Raw genomic sequence first — 22160 nt, forward strand, 5'->3', positions numbered from 1 at the left:
CATTGAGGCTGGCTAAGTTTTTGAACTAGAAATGGGAAAATAGGGGAGTGGTCTTTAGACTTTTCCCTTTATTCATTCAATGGTTATCTAGTTCCTATTCTGGGTCAGGCGTTGTGCTAGTGTTCAGGATATAAAGATGAAAGCCCATCCCTGACCTCAAAGAGCTTGTGAACTAGCAAGAGAAGCAGACATAAATAGACTACAATACAGAGTGACTGGCACTGTGACCAAAGTAACACAGAGGAAGATGCTTTGAGAGACACAGAGGAGGGCACTTAAACCGGCTTCTGGGAGGTCCTGGAAGCCTTTTTGGAGATGCTGAGGCCAGAGCTCCACTTTGAAGAGAAGCAGAAGGTAGCCAGCTTTTTCCTGACCTTTCCAACCAGAATTAATCACTGTTCCTTTACTGAAGTGTACTGTACTTATTTGTTTCCATGTCTCTCACTTGACTGATCTTCTTGATGGAGAGGGACCATATCCCTAATTAGGACAGTGCCCCAAAAGTAGAAGGAATGCAGTTAACATTTGTTATTTTGAAATTCTACCCATGTAGGTATTTCCTCCCATACTTTCCGGTTGACATTTATATAAATATGTGTGGTTTTCCTTTATATATAAAAATAATACTGTTCACCACATACCCTTCAGAGTGGCCAAAAGAAAGCATGGAAAATGATAAGTGTTGGTGACAGATTTGGAGCAACTGAAATGATCATACATTACTGGTGGTAGTAGAAATTGGTACAGACACTTTGGAAAACTGTTGGTAGTATCTACTAAAGCTGGGCATGTGGGGATTTCACTGGTAGTCCAGTGATCTTCTTTGCAATGCAGGACACACCGGTTTGATCCCTGGTTGGGGAACTAGGATCTCACATGCCATGGGGCAGCTAAGTACATGCTCACCACAACTACTGAGCCCACATGCTCTAGAACCCGTGCTCCACAATGCAACAGGAGAAGTCCACATACACTGCAACTAGAGAAAGCCCATGCCTCAAGTAGAGAAAGCCTACCCAGAGCAGCCAAAAAAACAGAACGAGAGAGGAATCACTAAAAAAAAAAAAAAAAGATGCTGGTTCATGGATGGACATAGAGATTGTCATACTAACTAAAGTAGGTAATAACACAGAAAATGACAAATATCATCTGGTATTGCTTATATATAGAATCTAAAAAATATTATACAAATGAACTTACTTACAAAACAGAAACAGACTCACAGACTTAGAGTATGAACTTACGGTTACCAAGGGAGAAGGGAAGGGATATTTAGGGAGTGTGAGATTGACACATACATGCATGCACACGTGCCTGCCTGCATGCTAAGTTGCTTCAGTCCTGTCCAGTTCTGTGTGACCCTATGGACTATAGCCCTCTAGGCTCCTCTGTCCATGGGACAAGAATACGGGGAAGTTCTCCTATTGGAGGGCATGACATGTACACATTGCTATATTTAAAATGGATAACCAACAAGGCAGAGAAGGCAATGGCAAGCCACTCCAGTACTCTTGCCTGGAAAATCCCATGGATGGGGAAGCCTGGTAGGCTGCAGTCCGTGGGGTCGCTAAGGGTCGAACACGACTGAGCGACTTCACTTTCACTTTTCACTTTCACACACTGGAGAAGCAAATGGCAACCCACTCCAGTGTTCTTGCCTGGAGAATCCCAGGGACGGGGGGAGCCTGGTGGGCTTCCGTCTATGGGGTCACACAGAGTCGGACACGACTGAAGTGACTTAGCAGCAGCAGCAGCAGCAACCAACAAGGACCCACTGTATAGCACAGGGAACTCTGCTAAATATTATGCAACATCTTAAATGGGCAAATAATTAACAAAGGATTCCACATTAAAGAGAGAGAGAAATAAAGCTATGTGGTACCTCTTAAGCCAACAATTTCATTCTTAGGAATAAGTTTAACACAAATGCATCCATATGTTCACCAAAAGGCATATTTTCACCAAAAGCAGTCCTATGCATAATGTCTCCAATCTAGAAAACACACAGATGCTCATCAGCTGTAGAAGGGGTAAACTTATTGTGGTACGGTCATATCACAAGGAAAAAGAATCTACACTTCACAATATGAAGGAATTTCACAAGAATAATTTTGAAGGCAAAGAGTTAGTTTTTTAAAAAGCACTTATTGTATGATTAGTTTTATGTAAAGAATAAAAATAGGCAAAAAACTTCTATGCTCAAGAAGTCAGGAAAGGTCGGTAAGTAGTGGAGGGTTAGTAACTATGACGTAATAGGCAGGGGGAGCTCCTTGGGTGTGGGGAAGCTTCTGTTTCTTAATTTGGGTTCTGGTTACCTATATTCAGCTTATGCCCTTTTCTGTGTATGTATTATACCTAAATAGTTTCTCTTAAAAAAACTACATCTTATTGAGAGAAAGTTGGAAAATACATAAATGTCTTAAAATTTTCAAATCACCCACAATCTACTACTTAGAAATTACTATTAATATTTTGATTATTTCCTTCTAGTCTTTTTCTGAAGCCACAGTGCCTGTGCCATCTCCCACATATTTGCTCCCCACATATTTACACACACACACACACACACATACATCAGTTCAGTTCAGTCGCTCAGTCGTGTCCGACTCTCCGCGACCCCATGAATCACAGCACACATACATACATTTTATTAAATTAGATTCACTCCCACTTAGTTCTACATCTAACTTATAAATTTTTATTGAAAGTTAATCCGGATAATCAAACATTCTTTACAAGCATGTTTTTAAACCGTTGCAATGTAGTCCATCAAATATAAATATATATATGTTGTGTATGGGCTTCTCTGGTGGCTCAGCTGGTAAAGAATCTGCCTGCAATGCGGGAGACCTGGGTTCGATCCCTGGGTTGGGAAGATCCCCTGGAGAAGGGAAAGGCTACCCACCCCAGTATTCTGGCCTAGAGAATTCCATGGACTTCACAAAGAGTTGGACAAGACACAGCGACTTTCACTTTCATGGTGTGTATATATAAAATATTCCTAATATATAATATATTCCTAGAAGACAGTATGTGTGAATATATCAGTGCATCAGTTCAGTTCAGTTCAGTTCAGTCGCTCAGTCGTGTCCGACTCTCCGCGACCCCATGAATCACAGCACGCCAGGCCTCCCTGTCCATCACCAACTCCCGGAGTACACTCAAACTCATGTCCACAGAGTCGGTGACGCCATCCAGCCATCTCATTCTCGGTCGTCCCCTTCTCCTCCCGCCCCCAACCTTTCCCAGCATCAGAGTCTTTTCCAGTGAGTCAACTCGTCGCATGAGGTGGCCAAAGTATTGCAGTTTAAGCTTTAGCATCAGTCCCTGCAATGAACATCCAGGATTGATCTCCTTTAGAATGGACTGGTTGGATCTCCTTGCAGTATAAGGGACTCTCAAGAGTCTTCTCCAACACCACAGTTCAAAAGCATCGATTCTTCGGCGATCAGCCTTCTTCACAGTCCAACTCTCACATCCATACATGACCACGGGAAAAACCATTGCCTTGACTAGATGGACCTTGGTTGGCAAAGTAATGTCTCTGCTTTTTAATATACTATCAAGGTTGGTCATAACTTTCCTTCCAAGGAGCAAGCGTCTTTTAATTTCATGGCTGCAATCAGCATCTGCAGTGATTTTGGAGCCCAAAAAAATAAAGTCTGACACTATTTCCACTGTTTTTCCATCTATTTCCCATGAAGTGATGGGACCAGATGCCATGATCTTTGTTTTCTGAATGTTGAGCTTCAAGCCAACCTTTTCACTCTCCTCTTTCACTTTCATCAAGAGGCTTTTGAGTTCCTCTTCAGTGCATATATATATGTATATATATGGCATATGGATATATAAAATATCCCTACTACATAACTGGCTAGATGGCATCACCGAGTCGGACACGACTGAACTGAACTGAACTGAACATGGAGAAGGAGGTGGCAACCCACTCCAGCATTCTTGCCTGGAAAATCCCGTGGACGGAGGAGCCTGTTAGGCTACAGTACATGGGGTCGCAAAGAGTCAGACACGACTGAGAGACTTCACTTTCACTACATAACAACATATATTCCTAGAAAAGAGTACGTGTATATACACATACATATAAGCTACTGGGTCATGAATATTCTCTAAGCTCTGCATTCATTCTGTATTTCCTTCCAAAAAGGTTGCATTGACAAGGTGTTGCTGCTGCTGCTGCTAAGTCACTTCACCCCAGGTTGCTTATTATTATTCGTTATTAAAAGGGTGGAACTTAAAACAAGACTAAGGAATCTGTGATTTGCACCCATCTGACGCGCTCCATAGGAATGTGTCCCCCTCACTCCTCTCAGTTCGAGGGGGTCCCCGCGCCTCTGCTCTGCAGCGCATCCGCGCGTGCGCCGGAGCCCCCAGCGCCTCCCGCCTCTCGGTTGCCGTGGGAACAGCTGAGCACTGCGGCGCCGGGAGACCTAGCAGTGAGCGGTACCGAGGCCCCGGCATGGAGCTGCCGGATCCGGTCCGCCAGCGGCTGGGAAACTTCAGCCGGACCGTGTTCAGCGACTCCAACCGGACCGGGCCGGAGTATAACGAGGGTCCGGGTGAGTGGCCGAGGCCCAGCGCAGGGGGTGTGGCCCGCGGAGGACCTCGCGGGGTTTGGAACGGCCAGATTTTGCCCAGATCTAAGATGGCGGTTTGGCCTTCAACTGGTTCTCCGCAGTGCGGGAAACGCTCTGGAGGAGGGGCCGGGCCGCTGGCTGGGACTGGGACCAGATAGCCGGACTCTGATACCCAGCTGGTCCCGGGCTGATCATCCTGCGACCTAACCGGCCAGTTTCAAGAGGGGCAGCTGAGGTGGTGCTGGCATTCCTCAAAAAATAAAAAATATAAAGCCACCTTTGCAAGTCGCTTTCGGTGCCTTGCGTCCGAGAAGGCTGACTTCTTTGCTTTTCCTCTACGGCCTCGGCCCTGGCTTTTCTGCCCTGAATGGAGTGAAAAGAGCCCACGCAATCTCCCCTTCCACTCCTCCCCCTCCCCTCCGCGCCCTGGTAAAATATCTTTTCCTTTTCTTCTTTCCTAGCAGAACAGGTACTTGCCACAAGTCCGTTTTCTAGCAGAAGACATAGAAGGTTTTTTTTTTTTAATGAGTTATTTTAAACGTTCTCCAATCCGGAATGGCAGCTGCCACACTAGCATCGCCTTTAACAAAACTCGCCCTTTCCCCACTTTCTCCTTTCCCTCCCCTGTATATATATATATTGAAAGACCTCCGTGGAGTATCTTTCCCACAAGGGAGACCCTTCCCAGGGAACAGCGAGACCATTCACGTTCGGATGCAAACAGCAAGAGGTTTATTCAGATACACAGGTACCTGGGGCGACAAAGTCTCTCGGTGGACTTGCGCGCCCAACGGCTGGAGCAGGGGGTTTTTATGGGGTCGGGATGCAGAAAGCGCGGGTACAGAAGCGAGAAGCTTGGTTACAGGGTTTTCATTGGTTGGTTTAAAAGAAAACCAAATATGGCGGGGACAGGTTCCAGGATACATAAGCACCTATTTCTGTTCAAAAGATCAAGCTGGCAGAAGCTCATTGGCCAGTTTATACATGCACGGAAGCTCATTGGCCAGCTTATACGCGCGCGGTTTTTGGGGGGGGGGTTTCCCTCTTTTACTGATTGGCTCGACTTTTGGCGCCGGCGGGACTTTTCTTGGGAGGAGTTTCTTAATTCTTGGCGCCGGCGGGATCTTCTTAGGGAGGAGTCTGTGACTCAAGTTTGTGTGTCGCAATCCCCTCCTCCCTCTAGGGGCTTTTTGAGACCTGGCCCAAGATAGTCAAATTATGGATCTCTCATTCCCCCATTTCTCTTGTAAATAAGAATGGAATCTTCCATTCGAGGGTTTTAAGCCATCTCTATTCATAATCACCTTGTCTTACTTGGTGATATTGCTGAGTTAGGACCAAGGCTTGCACGACTGACAGTCTGTCTTTAATGAACTGCATTAGCCGGTTGAAAATGCATGGGCCAAACAATAGTATTAGCAGGATAATTATTAGAGGGCCCATGATGGAGGAGAGTAGGGTTGTTAGCCAGGGGGAGCGATTGAACCAACTTTCAAACCATCCTTGTTCGGCCTCAAATAGTTTCTGCCTTTGCCTAAGCCGTTCTCTCAGCTTGGCCATGCTATCTCTTACTAGTCCCGTATGATCTGCATAAAAACAGCATTCTTCCTTCAGAGCCGCGCAAAGGCCTCCTTCTTGCAAGAACAGGATATCTAATCCCCTCCGGTTTTGTAAGACCACTTCAGAGAGAGAGGTTAACGACTTTTCAAGGGCACTGACAGATTCTTCTAGCGCCTGGATATCAGTATGCATAGCCGCCTGGAGCTGTCTGAATTGACTGGTTTCTAGGAGGGCGGAAGTCCCTGTGCCCACTCCTGCTGCTATTCCTCCTACTGTAAGGCCTCCTAACAACACAGCCAGGGTTACGGAGACGGGCTCTCTCTTGAATCGAGGTCTTTCCTCGAAATGGCTATAGACATATTCAGGATCATGGTAGGTTACTCTGGGCCATAGCTCAACCAGAACGCAGTAATCAGAGGTTATGTTAAGCACCGCAGCTGAGACGCAGGGAGTGAGCCCCGTATTACATGCCCAGTAAGTCCCGTTGGGGGCTGCTAGGTAGTAAATTCCCATGGGCACCTGTTTGGTGATGTTGCATAGGGCCTGGTGGGTCCCGGGGATGGTTCCTAGGCAAAGTCCTTTCCCGGACACTTGAGATAAGGTTAACTTATGCTGAGAGCCAGTGGTGCAACTGGGGGGGGGCTTGGGTATGGTTGGAGAAGTTGCCCCTAACAGCTACCCCTTCATAGTAAGGGGGGTTAGTAATCAAGCATAACCAACATTCTTGGGTTCGGTTGGGATCAGAAACGTTAAGGGCAGAGTAGGCTCCCTGTACTAGGCTAAACAACCGGTCCCCGGTCCCGGTTGGGGGTGGAGGCAGAACAGCAGTCTGGGTGTGGTTGGCACTACCGTTGGTCGCAGAGTGTTGTGTGCTGGGAACTGAGGGTAAGGCTAGTGCTGGTTGGGACGGGGGTCGTTGGTCTCCCAGGACGGTGTTGGGCCCGACGGCGGTGGAGGCTGTGGTTTCTATTTTTAGTCTGATTTTAAAGACAAGGCCGTCGTCCCATCGTTCTTTGTATAGCCTCAGCCCCCAGGAATACCCAGCGCCCCACCACCCGGTGGCCTTTTTTCCTTTTTCTGTAAATGACACCCGTAAGGGATGACACCAGTTTTTGCATGACCCGTGGCTAAGGGTCTTCCAATCTTTGAAGGGTGGATGAGTGTAATTTGCCCTAACAGTAATATAGTCCCAAGTGGAGGAAGGGTCCCAATATGTGTCTCCAGTAGTCTCACACCCCCAGCTCCTACAGTAGAAATGTTCCCCTCCTCCGCACTGGGGATTTAGCCTGCGATCCCTGTGGTACCCAGGGCAAACGTAGAAAGGGAGAGTGCTTAACATGGCTCGTCTATCAGGCGTTCCGCACCCTCCCCACGGGTCTAGTCCCAGCCGCCCGGGGGGGCTCTCCCTTTGGGGCGCCTTGGAAGTGTCAAAGTATCCTTCTAGGTCCCAGGGGTGTGGGACCCCCAGGGCCAGCTTACATAGGTCAGGATATAGGTCGGGCCACCAGGTCCCCGTGGGGGCAGTTTTGGTCGTTGACCAGATCACATCACCCCCGGATGCCAGCACCTGCCAGGTTAACTGCTTCGGGGCATGGGGGTTAGTAGGGGATGCAGGGGACAAGGAACCCAGGATTATAAGGATTACAGCTATGTAATCTTTGAGAGTCTTATCTTGAGTGGGTTTTGAGAGCGCTGGAGCTTCCATTGAGGCGGTCTGTCAGGGCTGTCCGGGCTGTTGTCGGCGGAGCTCGATGGCGGGGCGCGCTTAACGTGTGAGGAGTGAATCCAAGCAGCGATGCCGTCCACTTTCAGGGCTGTTGGCGTGGTTAAAAGGACTGTATACGGTCCTTTCCACCGGGGTTCTAGGTTTGTGGTCTGATGTCTGCGGACCCAGACGGAATCTCCGATCTGGAATGGGTGTGGAACTACTGGCTTTTTCAGCTGTTCCTGGTAAGCTGCGGCCAACTGTTTCCAAACCTCTCTCTGCACGATCTGGAGTGCCTGTAAATGAGCTTTTAAGGAAGGGTTGTTAGCGTGGTTTGCAATGTGGGGGTCAAGGAGGGTGGCGGCTGGTGGTGGAGCCCCGTATAATATTTCGAACGGTGTCAGACCATGGGACCCTGGGGTGTTTCTGGCCCGGTATAGGGCCAGAGGCAGTAGGAACACCCAGTCTCTAGAGCCAGTTGCAAGCGTTAATTTGGACAAAGTCTCCTTGATGGTTCTGTTCATCCGTTCTACCTGTCCTGAACTCTGGGGTCTATAAGCACAATGTAATTTCCAATTGATCCCCAGTAGCTTAGCCACCAGCTGACTTACCTGGGAGACGAAGGCCGGCCCATTGTCTGTCCCCAGCGTTTGGGGCATCCCGTACCTGGGGAAGATCTCTTCCAGCAATTTTTTGGTGACTGTCTTGGCTGTTTCTTGCTTCGTAGGGAAGGCCTCTACCCAACCGGAGAAAGTGTCCACGAATACTAAGAGATATTTGTAACCATATAGTCCTGGTTTTATCTCTGTGAAATCAATTTCCCAATGAGTACCCGGTCGGTGTCCTCGCGCCCGGGCCCCGGCTCCATATTGGACTCTCCCAGCATTGACCTGAGCGCAAGCCCTGCAGTTGTCTGCTATTTGTTGTAGGAGATTGTCTCTTCCTAACAAATAGTGGGTGTTTTCTTCTCTATCCAGGAGGGTCTTTGTTTTTCGGGGGCTGAGGTGGGTCAGTCCATGTAAACGATTTAATAATTCTAAAGTCTGTTTTTTTTTGGCATTACAGGTTTTTCTTTATAAATCCAGTACCCTTGTGTTGGTTCATAGGAAGCCCCCATTTTTCTCAGCAAGTCCGTATCCTCCTTGGTATACTGGAAGGGGCAGCGCACGGGAGCAGTACCAGCAGTTTTTGAGGCCAGGGGAAGGGTTTGTGAGGCTTTCGGCGATTTACATGAGGCTGCCTCTCGGGCGGCCTGGTCAGCCATTCTGTTACCGCGTGCCTCAGGATTGTCTCCCTTCTGGTGTCCCGGGCAATGGATGATACTGAGTTTTTGGGGAAGGAACAGGGCTTTTAGCAGAGCCAGGATTTCAGCCTTATTTTTAATCTCTTTTCCCTCAGAGGTCAGGAGCCCTCTTCGCCGATAGATTTCTCCGTGGATATGGGCTGTGGCGAACACATACCGGCTATCCGTATATACGTTAAGCCTCTTACCTGCTGCCATCTGGAGAGCCTTGGTCAGGGCGATAAGCTCGGCCCTTTGGGCGGAGGTTCCTGGCGGTAGAGCCTCTGCCCAGATTACCTCTGTTTCTGTAGTCACGGCCGCTCCTGCTCTTCTTTCCCCATTGTCCATGAAGCTACTGCCATCAGTGTACCAGGTGATATCTGCGTCTGGGAGTGGTCGATCTGACAGGTCTGGCCTGGTTCCGTGGGTTTCCGCGAGGATCTGGTGACAATCGTGTAGCTCTGGTTCTTCCGGGAGTGGGAGCAGGGTGGCAGGGTTGAGTGCCACGACGGGACCAAAGTGAACTCGGTCCGTGTCCAGAAGCATAGCCTGGTAGTGGGTCATTCGGGAGTTGGACAGCCAACGGTCTGGTGGCTGTCTGATAAGGGCTTCAACCGCGTGTGGGGCAAAGATGGTTAAGGGCTGCCCCATGGTCAACTTGTGGGCGTCCTTGATGAGGACCGCAATAGCTGCCACCATGCGCAAACAGGGTGGCCAGCCTGAAGCCACGGGGTCTAGCTTTTTCGAGAGGTAGGCTACAGGGCGTTTCCAGGGTCCTATATTCTGGACTAGGACCCCTTTTGCGTAGCCTTGTCTCTCATCTACAAACAGTCCAAAGGGCTTGGTCAGGTCTGGGAGCCCGAGAGCCGGGGAAGTCAATAGGGCTCTCTTGACATTTTTGAAGGCCACGGAATGTTCCTCCCGCCAGTCAAAGAAGGCTCCTTGTTTTGTAAGGGGGTACAGAGGTGCGACCATCTCGGCAAAGCCTGGTATCCAGAGGCGACAGAACCCTGCAGCCCCCAGGAATTCCCGCAATTGGCGGGGGCTTTTGGGGGCAGGGATGTTCATAATGGTTTGTTTACGAGCTTCTGTCAGCCACCTCTGTCCCTCTTTGATCTGGTATCCCAGATAGGTGACCTGTTGTTGACAGATTTGGGCCTTTTTCGCCGAAGCCCGATATCCTAGAGTCCCCAGGGTTTCAAGGAGGGCAGACGTACCTTCTTTGCAGCTTTCCTCCGTCTTTGCCGCTAACAGAAGATCATCTACATACTGTAGTAGGATGAGAGCTGGATGTTGGACTCTGAAGTCAGCCAGGTCCCGATGCAGGGCCTCGTCAAAGAGAGTTGGGCTGTTTTTGAACCCTTGTGGGAGTCGGGTCCATGTCAACTGGCCGGATATCCCTTGCTCGGGGTCTCTCCATTCGAAGGCAAAGAGGAGTTGGCTATTTGGGTGCAGTCTTAGGCAAAAGAAGGCATCTTTGAGATCTAGCACCGTATACCAGGTATGTGACGGTGGCAACCCACTTAGTAGATTGTATGGGTTAGGGACTGTGGGGTGAATGTTTTCCACCCTCTTGTTGACTTCCCTCAAGTCCTGGACTGGCCTGTAGTCTCCTGACCCCGGCTTTTTTACAGGGAGGAGAGGGGTGTTCCATGGCGACTGGCAGGAGATCAGAATCCCCTGATCCAAAAGTCTCTTAATGTGCGGCCTAATTCCTTGGTACGCTTCTTGGGACATGGGGTATTGTCTAATCGACACAGGGGAGGCTGTGGCCTTTAGGGGTATTATCAGTGGTGACTGTCGGACGGCTAGCCCCATTCCCCCAGTCTCGGCCCAAGCTAGTGGAAATTTTTGCAGCCAGGGGGTGATGGCAGCAAGGTTTTTGGTCTTGTCGGGTCCTGCTTCTTCGTAAAGTTTGTATTCATCTTCTAACTTTAGGGTCAGGACATGAAGGGGTTGTCCTTGGGGCCCGGTAATATGGGCCCCTGTCTCTTTAAAATGTACTTGTGCTCTCAGTTTTGTAAGGAGGTCTCGGCCCAACAGAGGGTAAGGACAGTCAGGTACGTGCAAAAAGGAATGAGTTATCTCTCCGGTAGCCAGATGTACCTTCCGGTCCGTGGTCCACCGATACCGCTTGCCTCCTGTGGCTCCTTGGACCCAGGCCGATTTGTTGCTCAGAGGTCCCGTCGGATGAGTCAACACGGAGTGTTGTGCGCCGGTGTCCACCAAGAAGGTGACAGGGTGCCCCCCAACATCAAGGGTTATCCTAGGCTCAGGGGGGGGCTCCTGGCCCTGACTTTCCTAATCTTCTAGGGTCAAGAGGGACGTCTGGGGCTTTGGTCGGCGGGGCCCCTTCGGTCGCCTTGGGCAGTCCTTGACCCAGTGACCCTTTTCTTTACAGTAGGCACATTGGTCTTTTTCCACTCGGGGCCCCTTCTTGTCTCCCCCTAACTTATCCTGTCGCTGCCCTGATACTACGGTGGCTAGCAATTTGCTGAATTCTTTATTTCTCTTGCGATCTCTCGCATTTTCTCTCTTTTCTGCTTCTTTTCTAAGCCTCTCGTCTCTCTCTTCTGCCTCTCTTTTTAGTCTTTCATCTCTCTCTTCTCGAGTCTCCCTCTTATTGAAAATGCGTTCTGCCTCTTTTACTAAGTCTTGTAAGGAACTTTCTTTGAGGTTGTCTAGCCTCTCAAGTTTCTTTCTAATGTCTGGTGCAGATTGCCAAATAAAGGACATAGAGAGGTTACACCCTGGGTCTTCAGGATCGTAAGGAGTATATATACGATAGGCTTCTTTAAGCCGCTCCAGGAATGCGGAAGGGGACTCCTCAGGACCCTGAATAACCTGTTTTACCTGGGCCAAATTGGTGGGGCGCCTTGCTGCCCCATGGAGACCCGCTATGAGCAACTGGCGATAGAGACGTAGGTGGTTCCTACCTTCAGCTGTAGAGAAATCCCAGTCGGGACGTTCCAGAGGGAAGGCGGAATTAATCTCGTTAGGCAGTTGCGTGGGACGGCCATTTTCGCCTAGGACGTTTTTTCGAGCTTCCAGGAAGACCTTTTGCCTTTCTTCAGTGGTCAGCAGCGCTTGTAGCAGTTGCTGGCAGTCGTCCCAAGTGGGTTGGTGAGTAACTAGGATGGACTCAATCAAAGAGGTTAACATGGAGGGATCTTTGGAGAAAGGGGGGTTGTTATTCTTCCAGTTGTAAAGGTCGGAAGCAGAAAAGGGCCAGTATTGGGCCTGGCCGTTGGACCCTGTTCGCAGGGGAAGGGCCTGGGAGGTGGAATCCGGAGGTGGCTCTCTGCGGACTCTTAGTCGTCCGGCCACCGGGGACGGTGCTGGCGCGACTGGGGCAGGAGCCGCCGCTGCGGCTTCCCTTATTGGGGCTGGGTCTCGGTAGGGTGGAGGGTCCTCAGCTAACAGATCTATGAGTAGGTCGTCTCCCGGCGGCAACACAGTGGCTGCTGTGGGTTTTTCTTTTTTAACTTTTTCCCGTGGAGACTTAGGGCGTGGGTAGGCGGTTGGGCCGAAGCAGGGAGGGGGAGAGGTGGAAGGGCAGGGGCCGATGGGGGAAGAGGGCGCTTGGGATTGACGAAGGGCTTGACCCATGGCGGAGGATCGTAGGCCAGGGCTTCCCAAGTCACGATGTATGCCACTTGGTCGGGATGACCAGGGGGCCCGGGATCCATCACTCTTGCCTTTACCTGGAAAATAATATCAAGGTTAAAGGTCCCATCCTGTGGCCAGCCCACATTGAAGGAGGGCCACTCGGACGAGCAAAAGGTTGTCCATTTCTTTTTTCGGACTTCTACTGACTGGTTATGGGCGATGTCTTGGACATCTTTCCAATGCTGTAAAGTAAGACTCAGGGGGGTGGTTGGAGATTGACCCATTTTTTCTAGTAAGAGTACTCCTGTTATAAGACAAACAAACACGACACAGAGACTAATACACCAAAATCGCACGGCACGGTTTTTGCGCAAAACTGAAAACAAAAGCTCGGATGGAGGCGTAGATGAGGGTCCGGATCCCTCGCCTCCCTGAAGTTCCACGTACCCCTCGGACAAGGGCGGAGCCCCGAAAAGTCCGACTCTGGTCGTGAACTGAGACGGATGAGCACCGAAAAATCGGGCTCCAGTTAGCCTTGGAACGTCTTCCAGGCTTGCGGAGGGAAGTTCGAGCTCGTCAGCTCCTTCCTGACTCCGCCAGATACAGATTGTTTCAGCTGAAACTCAAGTCGCACCACAACAGACACACAGAAAGCACGAAAACATAAAACAGTAAAACATAAAACGCTGGCCAGCTTACCTCCCGACGAGGGGTCGGTGGTCCCTGGGCGAGGGGGGGGGTCTCCGGATCCCGGACGAGCCCCCAAATGAAAGACCTCCGTGGAGTATCTTTCCCACAAGGGAGACCCTTCCCAGGGAACAGCGAGACCATTCACGTTCGGATGCAAACAGCAAGAGGTTTATTCAGATACACAGGTACCTGGGGCGACAAAGTCTCTCGGTGGACTTGCGCGCCCAACGGCTGGAGCAGGGGGTTTTTATGGGGTCGGGATGCAGAAAGCGCGGGTACAGAAGCGAGAAGCTTGGTTACAGGGTTTTCATTGGTTGGTTTAAAAGAAAACCAAATATGGCGGGGACAGGTTCCAGGATACATAAGCACCTATTTCTGTTCAAAAGATCAAGCTGGCAGAAGCTCATTGGCCAGTTTATACATGCACGGAAGCTCATTGGCCAGCTTATACGCGCGCGGTTTTTAGGGGGGGGGGGTTTCCCTCTTTTACTGATTGGCTCGACTTTTGGCGCCGGCGGGACTTTTCTTGGGAGGAGTTTCTTAATTCTTGGCGCTGGCGGGATCTTCTTAGGGAGGAGTCTGTGACTCAAGTTTGTGTGTCGCAATCCCCTCCTCCCTCTAGGGGCTTTTTGAGACCTGGCCCAAGATAGTCAAATTATGGATCTCTCAATATATATTGACCTAAATCAAGTAACAAAATACCACGATGCCGCATTTGATGTGACAAGTGACAACGCAGTTTTCTGCGAAACAGTTTTACCCTCTTAAATCATGATAGACAACATACTGTCAACCACACCCAGGCAGCTTTTATCACTAAACTGTGCTGGGAAATAGAAATCTTTTCCTCTTGCTTGGTTTAGGGATTTTTCAAAGGGAACAGAGAAAAGTCATTTCCCACTGTTTCAATTTTTTCACCCTCATCACTTGCCTGTCCTCCCAGTTTAGGGCTGGTCGTTATGTGAAAAATTAGGTTATTACGTTTCTGATTCTAAAGCCAGGGCTTAACAGGCACTAAAATCTGATGATGTAAAGTATCAGGGGTTTTCTGTAAAGGGCCGGATAGTAAATACTTAATACCGTGCAGGCCATAGGTCTCTGTGGCAGTTATGGATAATGTTAACGGAATAGACATGGCAGTGTTCCAATAAAACTTTATTTATGGACACTAAAGTTGAAATTGCATGATCTTCGGTGTCACAAAATACTACTGATATTTCCCCCAACCATTTAAAAATCTGAAAAAGCCATTTTTAGCTCACTTGCTGTACAAAAACAGTTCGTTGGCTGGTAGTTTGCCCACTCCTGATTTATATTACATACTGTTTTAATTTGAATTCCATTTACAGAACTCAGCTTGTACTTTTGCAAAATTTAATAACTTCATGTCTTGAGCTTTCAAGATTCATTTACATATTAACTTGATTTTCAGCTGAATGATTATAAGTTTGATCTGCTGAAATATAGACATAGCATAACTCTTTAGATGCTTGGGTACAGAATTCTTAACATAAAAGCTTATTTGCAAAATTTTACTACAGTGCTTGCTCTGAAGGTATTAAAATTTTCAATTTACAATTTAATTTATTATTTTTCCACTTTTCTTCTTTGTGAATTTGAAGTATGTTTGATTATTTGTACTGTAATTACAAGGGTATATTATGACCATGTTCACAGCTGACCAAGAGTTTTACTGTTGTCATGAAAAAAATCCTAGGGGAGTGAGTTACCTTCAGATTTTAAGAATGCATTCCTTTATCAGTGGTAATTTAACAAATAGGTGCAAGCAGTAGTATATCATCATAATCAGGGATATTCTTGGAACTAAAGGAAAAACCTTGCTATGAGAGACATTAATAATTTTATATTTTAAAATTGTTAAATGATAGATATACTCAACTGTGGAGAAAAAGAAATAACCTGTTTTTAAGAAATTTATCTCAGAGCCTTTGCAAATTCTTTCATTTCAAGCAGTGGATTTCAAAATACTTATCTACTCTTAAATTGTTAGAATTTAGTCATATTTAGGATGCATTTGTAGGGGTCAGTTTTAAAAATCAAATTCTTAATTTAGAACCTTTCTGTCTTACATGAAAGCAAAAGGTACTATATAATCAGCCTTCTGTTCAGTTCAGTTGCTCAGTCGTGTCCAGCTATCTGCGACCACATGGACTGCAGTATAGCAGGCTTCCCTGTCCATCACCAACTCCCGGAGACTACTCAAACTCATGTCCATCGAGTAGGTGATGCCATCCAACCATCTCATCCTCTGTCATCCCCTTCTCCTCACGCCTTCAATCTTTCCTAGCATCAGGGTCTTTTCCAGTGAGTCAGCTCTTCGCATCAGGTGGCCAAAGTATTGGAGTTTCAGCTTCAGCATCAGTCCTTCCAATGAATATTCAGGACTGACTCCCTTTTGGATTGACAGGTTGGATCAGTCCAAGGGACTCTCAAGAGTGTTCTCCAACACCACAGTTCAAAAGCATCAATTCTTCGGCACTCAGCTTTCCTTATAGCCCAAATGTCACATCCATACATGACTATTGGAAAAACCATAGCTTTGACTAGATGGACCTTTGTTGGCAAAGCAATGTCTGTGCTTTTTAATATGCTATCTAGGTTGGTCATAGCTTTTCTTCCAAGGAGCAGACATCTTTTAATTTCATAGCTGCAGTCACCATCTGCAGTGATTTTGGAGCCCCCCAAAATAAAGTCTGTCACTGTTTCCATTGTTTCCTCATCTATTTGCCATGAAGTGATGGGACTGGATACCATGATCTTAGTTTTCTGAATGTTGAGTTTTAAGTCAACTTTTTACTCTCCTCTTTCACTTTCATCAGGAGGCTCTTTAGTTCCTTTTCTCTTTCTGCCTTTAGGGTGGTGTCTTCTCCATATCTGAGATTATTGATATTTCTCCCAGCAATCTTGATTCCAGCTTGTGCTTCATCCAGCCTGGCATTTCGCATGATGTACTCTGCATATAAGTTAAATAAGCAGAGTGACAATACACAGCCTTGACATACTCCTTTCCCGATTTGGAGCCTGTCTGTTATTCCATGTCCAGTTCTAACTCTTGCTTCTTGACCTGCATACAGATTTCTCAGGAGGCAGCTCAGCATTAGATAAATGAAATTCATGTGTCACAAAGGGCTACACTGGCAATGTCCTTATAAGAACATGTTTTCATTAATTCACTCTTTCTGCTTATTCATATTGGGTATTTACCATTTGTAAAGCAACATGCTAGGTTCTGTAAGGGTCTTAAATTTGGGTGGAATGTGGTCTGTGCTTACAGTCAGCCTGTGTATAAATAAAAGAGAAGGAAAGGGACTGATATTTATCGAGTGCCTACTCAGTGCCAGGCATAGTGCTCGGGTGAAATAATTTATATTACCTTTAATTCTCAAGCAATCTGTGAAGTAATTTTAATGTTACCATTTTACAGATGAAGAAATTAAGACTCAAAGAGGTTAAATAATTTATCCTAAGTCTGCCATCCAGAGTTTTGAGGGAGTTTGGGGAGCTCTGGGTTTACTTGGACTCCAGAAGTCATGATCGGACTATGTCTCAAGTGAAGGGAATGTGGTTCTTTGCTAACACTTCTTACACAGAGGTTAGCATGATAAGTACCTAGAGGGGAAGGAGATTTCCGCTGGAGTGGGGAATGTGATCAAGAAAGGACTTTTGGAAAAAGTGGCTTTTAATTGGGTGTGAATGAACAGGTAGTATTACGGTATGCTGAAAGAGATGTGTGTCTAATTATAATTTGGGGGAGGGGTTGGTTTTGCATGATTAGTTTATACCTGAGAGATTCAGTTCAGTTCAGTCGCTCAGTTGTGTCTGACTCTTTGCGACCCCATGGACTGCAGCATGCCGGGCTTCCCTGTCCATCACCAACTTCCAGAGCTTGCTCAAATTAGGTCCATCCAGGTGGTGATGCCATCCAACCATCTCATCCTCTGTCGTCCCCTTCTCCTCCTGCCTATAGTTTTTCCTAGCATCAGGGTCTTTTCCAATGAATCAGTTCTTTGCATGAGGTGGCCAAAGTATTGGCGCTTCAGCTTCAGCATTAGTCCTTCCAATGAATATATTCAGGACTGATTTCCTTTAGGATGGACTGGTTTGATCTCCTTGCTGTCCAAGGAACTCTCAAGGGTCTTCTCCAACACCACAGTTTAAAAGCATCAATTCTTCAGCACTCAGCTTTCTTTATGGTCCAACTTTCACATTCATATATGACTACTGGAAAAACCATAGCTTTGGCTAGACGGACCTTTGTTGGCAAAGTAATGTCTCTGCTTTTTAATATGCTGTCTAGGTTGGTCATAGCTTTTCTTCCAAGGAGCAAGCATCTTTTAATTTCATGTTTTTAGTCATGTATTTTATGTGTTCATTTCATAGGCTCTTTACAGGTGGCTCAGTAGTAAAAGAATCCACCTGCCAAGGCAGGAAACTCAGGTTCAATTCCTGGATTGGGACGATCCCCTGGAGAAGGAAATGGCAACCCATTCCAGCATTCTGGTCTGGGAAAACCCATGGACAGAGCCTGGTGGGCTACAGTCCATGGGGTCGAAAGAGTCGGACACAACTGAGCACAAGCACCACTTACATAGAACTCTTAACAAAGAAGGTAATGATTATTATTGTTATCTGTTTAATAGTATTGATGTTCTACATTTATACCAGTAGTATGCAAAAAAGTCATCAGACAGTAACCAAAGGTGGTAAAGTAATAGAAAAATATGAAACATGCCCTCAAGTAGCAAATATAGGAACGAAATATTAGTAGTATTATGGCTATTTTCTTTCACTGTCAATAATTATTGTTATTGTGTCTGACTCTTTTGTGACCCCATGGGCCATAGTCCACCAGGCCTCTCTGTCCATGGGACTTCCCAGGCAAGAACCCTGGAGTGTGTTGCCATTTCCTTCTCCAGGGGTCAATAATTATAAATAGGCTTACAGTTTGGAGTTTTGTTGAGCTGAAACTATAGCTATTAATTCTAAGAAACTAAAGGAAGTACAGGGCATAGAGCAGGAGTAAGAGTTTGTTCCTTTTCTGTTTTCTTCTGTAGATAATGAAATGGTTTCCAGTTTGGCGCTGCAGATGTCACTTTATTTTAACACTTACTTTTTCCCATTTTGGTGGGTGAGCAGCATTATGATGCTTCAGATGAAGGTAAATGTGTGCTTAACTACTCCTCCCTGGCATTGTTACCTTGTCAGTAAAATGAAAAGTTCTTCATATTTTTTCAGCTCTCAGGTCAGTCTTACTATATGTGAGATTTTTGTTTATTTTTGTTTTTTCAGTATGCCATCTTGCCTGATTACTACAAGTTCATTGTGGTCACCATTATCATCCTAGTAACGTTAATTGAAGCTATCAGGTTGTATCTGGGCTACATGGGGAACCTGCAGGAGAAGGTAGGCTCTTCTTTCCTTTCTCTCAGTGCTACACATAAATGCAGTTAAGACTTTGCCAACAAGAAAAGGCAGGGAAATGTGGAAGGAGCAAAGGTCTGGAGGTAAGGCCTAGCTCCAGCTTCACCACGGCTGTCACTGTGATCTGTTTGCTTACTCTCTTGAACCTTGGTTCCTTCACATATAAAATTGGGGGAATATTCACTTCACAAATTTGTTAGGATTATATTAAACAATTTATGTAAAGCACCTGAACATAGTAAACTCTTAATCAGTGATCATTTTCCCTCTTCCCAGTAGTCTTGAAAATACTTGGTCATTAAACATGATGATTTGGATTCTGAATAAGAAAATTGGGGAGGATGACAAACTCATCTCCTGTGCGAGGCACATATTTTCTGAGTCATCATGCTGCCTAAGCATTTACAGTTACCAGAAATGAGTGATAATGCCTGAAGATTTCAGTGTTCTTCAGGGCCCTTCATAATTAAGCCCCACCCAGCCTACCCTACTGTATTTCGTGCTTTTTCCTAACACAAACGTCCATTCCAGGCTGATGTGTTGTTTCCCAGTCATAATCTTTCCACATTTTTGCTTACTTAAGGTCTTGCCTCTTCCTCATTTTATCTAACTTTAAAAGCCTACCTCCTTGAATTATTTCTTTTACCTACCCTGTTTACTCTGTTAGAGCATTTAGTCTATTACTCTAAGTGATACGTACGTTTCATTATTCACTAAAGTGTAGTAATGTAGGACTGTCACTTAAGTTAGTTTTCTCTTTCAAGTCTAGATTGTAAGTTCTCTGAGGACAAGGACCACACTATACTTCTTTTGAATTACCTACAAAATGTAGGTTCACAGTAGTATCCCTTGCTTATTGATACAAGCAGAAGATGGTATTTCACTAGTCTGATATTTGTCATGTGTATCATTGCAGGTTCCTGAGTTGGCTGGCTTCTGGCTTTTGAGCCTTCTGTTGCAGTTGCCTTTAATTCTTTTCTTGCTCTTCAATGAGGGCCTAACAAATCTGCCCTTGGAGAAAGCAGTACATATCATCTTCACTATATTCCTTACTTTCCAAGTTGTTTCAGCATTTCTTACCTTGAGGAAAATGGTAAATCAGCTGGCAACTCGTTTCCACCTCCAAGACTTTGACCGGCTGTCTGCGAGCCGAGGAGACGTGAGAAGAGTGAGGTCCTGTATAGAAGAGATTTGACCCAGTGCTGATGAATGAGCATCTGGAAGATCATTCTAGAAGACTGCAGGAAAACACCAGAGGGCTAACACGCAAAAGAAGGATAAAGCAAGTGTTTTGAACTGTATACTCTTTGGCTCTGAAATTCCAAGGTTGGACACAATGATAAGACTGTCTGTACATCACATGAAAGCAGTAAATCAACCCTAAAGCCTCCATGTTGTCTACCTGATGTCAAATATCTTAATTTTTTTATTGTTGTCAACTTTTTCAGGTGTGTCGAGATCTGTATTGGTGGCATTACATCTTTACTGTAATATCTCCAGTTAGTACGTGTAACTAGAAATGTGTATATTTCTTTTAATATTGTTGGCCTATCCATGTCTTGGCAGTACATATGAAGTATGTGGAGATGCTGGTCAGTGTTCTGATGTATTAGACTACATTTGTAAACTGAGACACCAAATTTTCATGTCTGCTAGGGTCTTAGCTATTATACTGAGGTTAAGAAGAAAGCAGGTGGATTGTGATGATATTTAGGAAATGTTTTTATCCTAAAATTGTTATTTTCATACAACCATGTTCAGTATTTATTGTGGTGGTGTGCAAAATGTCTTCACAATAGGTTATAAAATATTTATGTTAAAACATCTTTAGAAATCATTCTTGTCTTTTACAGTTCTTTTGGGCTGTGGGTTTATTTTTATTATAAAGTTGAAAGAGAAAAGTACATGTATTTGAGAGCCCTCTATGTAATTTGCCACTGTCCTGAGTACATTAACCCTTATGATCTTATCTATTAAATCATTATTCACTGAAGAACTGCTCATACCCAGTAAATTCACATGAAGATTGATCTGAGAATCAGGGTGCCTGTTAATATATAGAGTTTGGATGGCCAAAGGGACTCATGATCATAAATAAGCATGCTGCTGCTGCTGCTGCTGAGTCACTTCAGTCGTGTCCGACTCTGTGTGACCCCCTAGACGGAAGCCCATCAGGCTCCCCCGTCCCTGGGATTCTCCAGGCAAGAACACTGGAGTGGGTTGCCATTTCCTTCTCCAATGTGTGAAAGTGAAAAGTGAAAGTGAAGTCGCTCAGTCGTGTCCGACCCTTAGTGATCCCACGGACTGCAGCCTACCAGGCTCCTCCATCCATGGGATTTTCTAGGCAAGAGTACTGGAGTGGCTTGCCATATATTCCCTTGCTAATAGGAGAAACCTATTTAAGGAAATTCTGTTAAGAACAAAGCTTACTAGGGTATATCTGAACCATTATTTTTAAGTGATAATTGGGTTGTCTTAAGGGATACAATATTTTCTTTCCTATAGAAAAATGTGCCTTTGTAAGTATTGTATTTTACTGAGAGATAGTTGTAGCTACATTAAAAATCATTTTTCTATCCTTCCTGTTTTGTGATTCATGCTTATCTTAGGATTTCCATGTTATGCCTTATTCATTTTTATATTACTTAATTTTGAAAATGTTTTCATTTCCCACTGTTAATCACACCATACCAGTCTGTTTATACTCTTTTTATTATTATATATAATGTTCAGTCAAAGTTTTCTTCCCCCATGCACTAATTAACCTTTGCCCTATACCAAAGCTGTCACTAGGTATATTCCAATACTTTGAAATTCAAAATAGAATTCTGTTTGGATAGTTTATTAAAACGTATTTGTTTACATTTGTTTCCAGATAGGTGAGTTTATAAGAAAATATAAAATAAGAACACTAAATCTACGAACAGATAAGGTGATGATCAAGAAAGACTTTTCTATTTAACAATCATTTCCAGAGTTTTATTTTAAATAGCAGAGCCTCTTGATACATTTAAACTTTAAGATAAATCACTAAAAGTGTAAAGAATAATAATAAAAAAATATTGATGACTAAATGGGGGGAATATATATTTATTAAAATTTATAAAAGTTTTTGTTCTAATAACTATTGCTTAAAATGTAGATATAATGAGGATAAGAAAAAAGAAACTAAGAAAATCAATTGAGAACGTGACCAAGTCATTGGTTTTTCATGAAACAATAAAACCATGATTTTGTGTTAGTCTGAACCAATATTTTCTATTGGTATATACATGGT

The 22160-nt window shown here is 45.5% G+C and overlaps 1 protein-coding gene and 1 long non-coding RNA gene across 2 annotated transcripts in view; one reads left to right on the forward strand and one right to left on the reverse strand.

Moving 5' to 3' along the window:
* Positions 1–22160, reverse strand: part of LOC129539562 (uncharacterized) — a 115132-nt gene that overhangs the window by 62670 nt on the left and 30302 nt on the right. The window contains exon 2 of the long non-coding RNA XR_008682470.2: positions 19964–20059. This is a non-coding gene — a long non-coding RNA (uncharacterized LOC129539562). The remainder of the gene's footprint in view (positions 1–19963; positions 20060–22160) is intronic.
* TMEM17 (transmembrane protein 17) lies at positions 4444–21547 on the forward strand. Its single transcript, XM_055400287.2, has 4 exons — positions 4444–4577; positions 18517–18620; positions 18752–18865; positions 19800–21547. Exons 1-4 carry the CDS (start codon positions 4478–4480, stop codon positions 20076–20078), a joined length of 597 nt encoding a protein of 198 aa, XP_055256262.1. The 5' UTR covers positions 4444–4477; the 3' UTR covers positions 20079–21547.

This window comes from Moschus berezovskii, chromosome 11 (assembly GCF_049115385.1).
Source record: "Moschus berezovskii isolate FMDL1 chromosome 11, NW_MosBer_1.0, whole genome shotgun sequence".
NCBI classification, from domain to species: domain Eukaryota; kingdom Metazoa; phylum Chordata; class Mammalia; order Artiodactyla; family Moschidae; genus Moschus; species Moschus berezovskii.

Coding starts and splice junctions, on each gene's coding strand:
- TMEM17 (XM_055400287.2), top strand. CDS start 4,478: ATGGAGCTGCCGGATCCGGTCCGCCAGCGGCTGGGAAACTTCAGCCGG. Junction 4,578..18,516: donor GGAGTATAACGAGGGTCCGG/GTGAGTGGCCGA, acceptor TTTCTTCTGTAG/ATAATGAAATGGTTTCCAGT. Junction 18,866..19,799: donor TGGGGAACCTGCAGGAGAAG/GTAGGCTCTTCT, acceptor GTATCATTGCAG/GTTCCTGAGTTGGCTGGCTT.